This window comes from Solenopsis invicta, chromosome 1 (assembly GCF_016802725.1).
Source record: "Solenopsis invicta isolate M01_SB chromosome 1, UNIL_Sinv_3.0, whole genome shotgun sequence".
Classification (NCBI taxonomy): Eukaryota; Metazoa; Arthropoda; class Insecta; order Hymenoptera; family Formicidae; genus Solenopsis; species Solenopsis invicta.
In genome coordinates, this window is record NC_052664.1 from 1689314 (window position 1) to 1698207 (window position 8894).

General features: G+C 31.7%; 1 protein-coding gene across 4 annotated transcripts in view; it reads left to right on the forward strand.

Annotated features, from left to right (window-relative positions):
- Positions 1–7983, forward strand: part of LOC105202924 (glycine-rich protein DOT1) — a 31160-nt gene extending 23177 nt beyond the window's left edge. For 2 of the 4 annotated variants that reach the window (XM_039447282.1, XM_039447287.1), the window contains 4 exons: positions 823–981; positions 3094–3207; positions 3283–3403; positions 7634–7983. In XM_039447282.1, coding sequence (XP_039303216.1) covers positions 823–981; positions 3094–3207; positions 3283–3403; positions 7634–7784 — 545 coding nt within the window. In that variant the 3' untranslated portion in view covers positions 7785–7983. The remainder of the gene's footprint in view (positions 1–822; positions 982–3093; positions 3208–3282; positions 3404–7633) is intronic. The other 2 variants (XM_039447292.1, XM_039447296.1) reach the window with 2 other exon arrangements.
- Positions 7984–8894: the final 911 nt, after the last annotated feature.

Sequence of the window (8894 nt, forward strand, 5' to 3'; positions counted from 1 at the left end):
ATATTTCTACAATATTACTGCAATATTGCAATGTAAAATATATTACAATATTGCTGCAATGTCATAGCAATATTACAGTGATATATCGCGCTCTAATATTTCTGCAATGTCACTGCAATATTACAATATCGCTGTAATATCTTAATATTGTTGCAATATTGTTGCAATATTACGTACTGTGCGGGATATATCAATTATTTCATATCTAGGATACATTAAATATTTTTTCAATGACATACGGATTCCTTATGAGCATAACAATATAGGCATATTTGTCGTGTTTGACAGCTTTGATAATGAGTCATCAAACAAATAAAATATTATTAGAAGATTGGAACTCATACTTTCAGCAAAGATTTAAAGATATAGACTTATTTTTTTCTTAAACACTATCATTATCTACCAAATTTTACTGAACTCGGATAACCTAAAATGGGTAAAGTGATTTTTTATATTTGAACTTTGCTTTTACTCATCTTAGAATTTAGTGTAAAACTACATTCCATAAAAATATTGCGTTGAAAAATTTAAACAGCCTAGAAATAATATGTAAACAAGTATATATATATATAATTGGTTAAACAGTCAAGTGTAATTATTTACAAAATTTATTAATTCTTATACAATATATACAAATGTTAAATAAAGTTAAGATAATATAATTTTTGTTATAATATAACAAAAATTTCAAAGAATTGTATAGTTAGTTTTCAAAACAAATGTTTTTGTGTTTCTTAGATTTTGCTATATAATAATAATTTCTTACAATATAATAGAAGTATTATAATATGTAGAGCTTCTATGCATTATACATATTTTTAGATGGACACGGTAATGGCGAAGTTAACAAAATTGGTGGAGGTGGTTATGGTGGAAGTGGCTCCGGAAGCCATAATGATGGTCTTGGAGGATATGGTAGTGGTAGCTCTGGTAGTAGTCATAGTGGTGTCGGCAGTGCGAGCAGTGGCTACGGAGGTAGTCGTAAGTGAACATTAGAAGATATAAATTGGTACAAAAATACAGAGTGTTCAAAAAGTATTGGTACCCCTGCAAATTTTGGAAACTATAAAGCATTTCCGAAAAAAATTTTTTATAGAAAATTTATAGAATTTGAAATGATGCACAGATAAAAATATCCGTTACTTTGGCTGATGCTATTAAGGTCACGTAAAAATTACCTTTAAATGTTTAAATAGGAACTTAATTCTATTTTTTATTGCATTTAATTGTAATTGATCTTAGAATTATGATTCTTACCTTAAGATCTAACCAACGTTATTTTATTTTTTTCTGTAATTATATATAACTTAACTTAGGTAATCAACTTATCTAAGTTGATTACCTAAGTTAAGTTATATATAATTACAGAAAAAAATAAAATAACGAAGATAAATTACAGTTACAAAAAAAAACTTTAACTGTAACTTCATTACAAGTAACGAGCCCCGTACAGCACAAAAATATTGCAGGAACATTGCAGAAATATTTTATCGCAAGATTGTAATATTGCAGAAATGTTGCAAAATATTGCTGCAATGTTTCAGCAACGGTAAAATGTTCGCTTTAACAATATTGCTGAAACATTGCACGTAATGTTGCAGCAACATTGTAATATAACGTTTATGCAATATTATGCTCTACGTAGAATGAATGAGTACTTGCAACAATATTGCAGCAAAACATTACACAGTTTACAGCAATAAAGGAATACTTGCAGCAATATTGCAGCAATATTGCAGCAATATTGCAGCAACATTGTTGTAACAATAGAATGTTAATTTCTGAAAACTTATGCATTGTATGGATTAAATATCAGACATACAAAAAATTAGAAATAAATATTAAACAAAACGTGCAATAGATACAAATAAGGCATAAAATATTATATTCACTGTGCGTTTTACATTTAAAAGGGGAAGGTCATGTATTATGCGAAAAAAAGTTGATTTTCATAAATTTTTTTGCGACACAAAACTTTTAATGAACTGTCCATAACTTTTCTCACATATTTCTTATAATTCTACATTTACGAATTATAAGAAATATGTGAGAAAAGTTATGGACAATTCATTGAAAGTCTTATGCCGCAAAAAAAATTATAAAAATCAACTTTTTTCTACTTTTTCTTGATCTTTCTTTGTTTCTAATTTTTTTGTTTTTAATATTTAATAATCATTTTTATTTCTCCATTGTACGCAAGACCTTACTCATAGATTATATACTTGACATAATATTCTTAACACACAAAATAATTAAAATTGTTCTGAAAAAACGCATTGATCTATCATGGGAAATTTTAGTGTTACTGATGTATTAAGACTAATATGCTAATTTATATGTATAATAATATAACGTATTTTATTTAAGAATTCTTAAAGGTTAAAAATTATAGAAGTAATTTTTATTAAATGATCATGTATTTATAATACAATAGAATAGGTCATTATATTTTTCATAATATTTTTTTAATAATTCTGCAACATTGTTGAAGTAATATTACAAAAAATATATCTTTGCAATGTTTTTGTAACATTGCATTGCAAGGTGCAACATTGCAACATTGCTGCAAGCTTTTGTGCTGTACGGGGTTACTTCCTATCTATGGATAGCGTTTTCGAGATGTGGCAGAAATATGAAAATGGCTTAATGAATTCATTGCTTCCAAATCGATATTTTTCTTTCGTGAAGAAGTCTTGAAGTTGCCCAAATGTCTTGCTTGAATCTCTTTGATTTTTTGCGTTTTTAAGTCTTCTTTGAGTTTTAAAATAATTCTATAAATTTGATAGCATGATGATGATATAGTATTGCAAAAGATATTGGCCTTGTTTACACCGAATATTTGATACATGTAATATCTAGTAACTTTCTATTAATTTATTTTAATTTCTCTAATAAATTTAATGAATAGTATATTAAGCTGGTACAATATGAATCAAAGTAATTAATTAAATATAGATAGCATGTATACATTTACATCGTCGAAATTAAGACAATTTACTAGAAAGTTAGTAGTTTTATGCGTGTCAAGTGTTTGGTATAAACTAGGTCATATGTAAGATTTCGAGCTAATACTGGTACTAATGGATTATATAGGCGGAGGAGGATTTGGCGGAGGAACTTTAGGTGGGCATGGAGGGGGTTTAAACGGTGGATACGGAACAGGAGGATTGGATGGTGGATTAGGCAGTGGACATGGAAGTCTAGGAAGTAATTTGAATAAAAAGTTAATAACAGTTTAGATGATATGTTAATCAATAGATTTAATAATGTTTCATATCTTAGATGGATGTACCAGTGGAAGATGTGGTTTTGGTGGTAGTGCAAATGCTCAAGCTAGTGCGAGCGCAAATGCTGGAAGTGGAGGATATGGAGGTCACGGAGGTTTTGGCGGTCATGGAATAGAGTATGTATTGTTGAAAAGTATACATGAATAAATCATAATAAACACCAACTAACAGTAACATAATATTGCTATCATTTTACACTCAACAATAAACATATAAGGAAGAATGGGCTAAATCGGATCGTATTCCAAATAGGACCTTTTTAATTTAAATTTTTCGTGCCATTTATAACGTAAAATCCTTATAAAACACTTAATATGTAACAGCAGTTTAACAGTTTTCTGTCTTAATATTCATAGAATAGACGCAAATATGTATTTTTAGCCAGCGTGAGAAAATTTTTTTAAAAAGAGAAAGTCCTTGTAAATTATTACAATACGCTTTCGCCACTATGCTGTTTGTATGCGCAGACTTTGGTATACTTCAAACATACTTTATTGTAATTTGACATAGTTTCTAACCGAGATATTTATTGAACATTATGGTTTAGTTTTAAATTTTAATTTGTTAGAGCGTTTGACATTTTATGACGGTTATTAACATAGGTAATCAATTTGTATTGAAGCGCTAATAGTCAGTGACACACGATGTTGGATGAAAACATTTTCTCGCTTCTAAACGGGCAATCTGGCGGAATCACAACGTATTTTTTCACAATTGGCTAAACGGCTTGTGATTTTGAAACAATGAAGTCTCCCGCGACAGCGACACATATAGCGTAATGTTTTGAGTTAAATTGTTTTTTTACGATTGAGGCTAAGTATAGCAATAACGTTTTGTAATTAAGACTTCGTCTTTGTAAACAAGATTCGAATATACATGTCATCTTTCATTGCTCGATTATTTAGGCCTTATTCCAAAATTTAGTTTGTGACACACAAGCCTTTCCCTGATTGTATTAGATATAATTTTATTATAACTTTTTAGTATTTGCAATCTTTTAAATATAATAAATTAAAATATCTTTTCTCTATTAATTTGAATTTATTAAGAAAGTTAAAGTATTTGAGATGAGATTTATGAAGAAATGAGATTTATTATAGAGGAGAGTAATATGGCACCCATTTTTATTTTATTGAATAATTTTGTTCATAATTAATATTTTCTATTGAAACTTGAATGACTACATTCGTCAGATTGTTGTTTGACAGATTTTAGACTCAAAGTAATAAAATATTTATTATTTATTATTTAATTTATAAAAATCTAATGCATAATCGGTAGAAAAAAAAGTAGTTGTAATATGGCTATCCATAAAAATAGTTTTTAAAAATTAGTTTAGTTTAAAAGAAATACAGTATCTTGTTACAAAATTGTTTTTAATTTTCCATTGTTTAGAATTTTCCTGATTTTCAATTTTTTTGAATTTAGATACTTTCCCACCAAACACAATGTTACATGTAACGTAAATGTTAGTTGTAATTTTCCACTCAACAATGTAACTGTTATATAACGAGTGTGTTATATAACAGTTACATTGTTGAGTGGGAAATTACAACCAACATTTACGTTACATGTAACGTGGTGTTTGCTGGGTTAGATATATTATTATAAACAACAAGTATAAAATGATGTCTTTAATGTTTCTAAATACCCACGTTTAGAATGATAATCAAAATTTTCGAAGAAATATTTTAATATAAAATTCTGCTTAAAAATTCATATTAACAAAGTTCCATGTTATTGTTTTAACTATGTGTAACGCTGGTGGTTTTCGTGCGGGTGCGGGAGGTGTCGGAACACGGTGGCGGATAAGCTCGCCGGATTGGTCGGGTTCGGTAGAATAATCGCACTCGGTATTTAGCTGACAAACATATGAGATCTTTATTTAGCTGCAATATTTACACATAGCCTTATGGCTTATTGAGTCTAGCGCCTCGTGGCGAGTGGACCTAGCCTAAGCGGGGACGCGATTGGCTTGCGGTAGTCGCGGCGGCCAATTGCCGTTGAGCTGTCGGAATCGCTAGCTTGGGTGACGGTGCACGGACGACGACGCGCTTGCTCGATGAAAACGTTAAGCGAGAGCCGGGATTACATTTACACTAAAAGAATCAAATTGTGATGTCCGTAACAACACGGGTGAAATGGTAAAGCGACACGTAATAAATCTACTTACAAAAGATACATAATAAGAACTTAACTAAACGCGGTGTTTTTAAACGGACACGGTGTCCGGGGTGGTCGGGGAGTCGCGGAACGCGGGATTGGAGCGTCGGCGACAATTCCGCGTCTCGCCCGAGCCGCCTCGTGCAAAAAGAGGCGAAGTTCTCGTCAGGACGCGGATGCCCTGACGAGGCTTTAGGTTACGAGAGACTCTTCCCTGAGGGAGAGGACGGATGGGATTGGCTAGGGATACCCAGCCTGCGGACTCGACGAGGATGCTCGTCGTGGGCGGTGATTCGCCGAGGATACTCGGCTACGGAGCACGGCGAGGATGCTCGCAGTGATTGGCTGTGTACGGTGTTCGGTAGGACAGGATTAGCCGAGGATACTCGGCTACGGCGAGGATGCTCGCCGTGATTGGTGGTGTACGGTATTCGGTATGACAGGATTAGCCGAGGATACTCGGCTAGCCGGAACGACGAGGATGCTCGTCGAGGGGAGTCAGGATGAGGCGAGTATTCTCGTCCTCTTGGGAGTCGGAGTGCGGTCGAGGATACTCGACCTGTCGGATTCGGCGGACCGGGAAGATCTGATCTCGGCGTTCCCACTGCCGGCTTATATATCCGAACGCACGGTTGGGCGGACCAATCCGTGCGTTCGGTCGGCTGGCTCGGAGTGGGAGCGTTGCCGAACGCCACGGGCGGCGCGCGTGCTGCCGCGTGATCGCGACGGCAGGTTAGCTCGGTGCGCGCACGTGGCGTTCTGCCGGTGAATTGCTCGGGTGGACGGAGCGGAGTGGCCGTGCGCGCGAGATGGAGGGGCGTTTTGTTACATATGTGTAACTCGAAATGTGTATACCCAAATAAAAAGTTAAATAACAAAAAAACACTTGACTGTACGTACATTCGTGTGATAATACACTCGAGTTTAAGAATAATGAGGAAGTATGTGTAATTAAAGATTAAAAGTGTATCTCGAAAAAGTTTAGAAGTGCTCAAAAGTAAAAATGCCTTATAACAATTGTCAGTTATTATGTACTAGCACATTAGGATCATTAAAAAACATTGGGCTACTAAATGAATAACCTTATAAGCAATTATTAGAAAACGTCGTTTAATAACAGAGATAATAAGGGTATTGTCGACAGTAGCCATAATATACTCTTTTCTCTATTCAAAGGATTATAGTCAGCAATATTTCAAAGAGATTTTAGCTGTTTCAATAATTTTTTTAGTAGTATTTTAGAAAAGTTGTAAATTTTTTCAGTAACTTTTATACAGATTCAAGATTTTTAATGCAAGAATCGCGGACATGTTTTTATTCTAAAGCTGTCTCGAAAATGTTGCAAACTTTAATGAAATATAAACAGGTTTTTACTTTTTAATAAAATATTTTTTTGAGATATCTCTAAAAAATTCTGGTGTTGTATGAAATTGTTTAAAATAAAATTACAATGTTACTGTTAATTGACGTTTACTGGAAATATGTTGTAAAATTTAAGAAATATTTTAAATATTTCTAATTTTGATTACCTATGATTTGAAAATCGCTTTTGACTTATATTATCTTGGTTGTTTTGAAAGAAAAGATTATAGAAAAATTTAATTTTTAATTTAACACAATCTGCCATTTAGATTAATATCTCGGAATTGGTATAATCCCAAATATATTATAAGAAAAATAATTATTAAAATCAAATGTGTACATACTGACATCAGGATTTGTATGCGGTGAATCAATCTGCATAATTTTCTCAACTGAGATTTTAAGGTGAACAGGTTTTTGCTTATGAGAATATTTTCCATTCATCATACAATCAATAATATGCAAACTACGGCTGATGAAAATTGGCAAGAAATTTATTGAACAAATATGCTTTGATGAGACACAATGAGTCAACGAAAATGAGCCGAAATAAAAAGTGCTAATTGCTATTTTTTTACATTTATACGTATCGTACACAGAATTTTTAACTACTTTGGCGATTTTAAAGAGTGTTGCTTTTTTGTTTTGCTACAAAACTCTAATATTATACCAAATTGAAAAATGAGAATAATGTTAAAAAGACTCAGTATACTTGGAACACAAATTTAGAAATTCTCATTGTGTAGAAGTTTCAAATCAATGTTGAAGTTTTATTATTATATATCAGATATAATTATTATGACAATTAATTCTGTTTGTAGCTTAGCTTCCCGAATTGGTGACACCGATGAAGGTACAAACCAGAGTGGTACTGTCGAAGGTGCCAAAGGAATTTACAGTAGCAGTGCGGCGAACATAGACAGTACCGGTAAAGGTACTTACTCCGTTAAAGCTGGTAAAATCCCGGCATAAATCTCGTTTAACTTTCACTTCAATTTTAAAAATTTGTTGTTGCTTTGCTAAAAATTGTCTCAACAACTGAAAATGCGTAGCTACAATTATAATCCTGTTTTGCCATAAACGTAGTACAATTTAAAGTCTACTGTTTATTTATTTCCTAATCGTCAAACGCTTGATGTAATGCCTAAAATAAATTTATGAATATATAATATTCTTCTGAGTGCTTTATTGATGTTCCCAAGTTTTAACCAAAAAAAAATATAATTGTGCGTTAATAATTAACCAGTGTTTTGAATGACGTTGAAAATACTTCTATTTATTTTTGTTTTTCTAAATAACTTTAAAAATCTCTTGAAATAATTTACGTCAAATTAGATTGTATTTTTTAAATTTTATTACAGCATTTAAGACTTTCTCAGAATGCCTCACATATTTTATATTTTGTCCAATTTTTATATTTTGTCCAGAAAAATTCCGGTTTTTTTTCTGAAAAATTGCTGTTTTTGATATGTAAATGACATCCCAGCAAACACAGTTGCATAACAGCAATGTTAATAGAATAAAATCGGAAGTAACACCCAATATAACATGCGCCTTACATGTAATGTCCATGTTAGTTGTAATTTCCCACTCATAAGAAAAATAACAGTTACATAACAGTTGTATCATATTTGTTGTACAGGAGTCATATTAATAATTCAGTTTTATAACAGTTATATTATTAAAATAAAATGTTTATTATGTAAACCTAATAAATGGTAGTTATACGTCTGTTATAAGTTGTGATGTTGTAATATCAAGAATTCAATTTTACATAACTATAATATTGCTAGAATGTAAAAATTCGTTATATAACGTGACACACACAAATTATATAACTATTATTTTCTGTGTTTGCTAGGATGCTACCTACTTTTAAAATAATATTGAAGTAAGACACTTTGTATAAGTGCTGGAATTAATATTGAGCTAATTTTTATGTTTATGTTTAGAATAATGTACATTACTTGAAGTGTATTAATACTTTAATAATTATCCTAATTATTAAACAAACTATTTTAAGAACAAATGTAATCCTAGCAACAAGTTTAAAGACTAATTCAAGTTAATATCTATATTTGT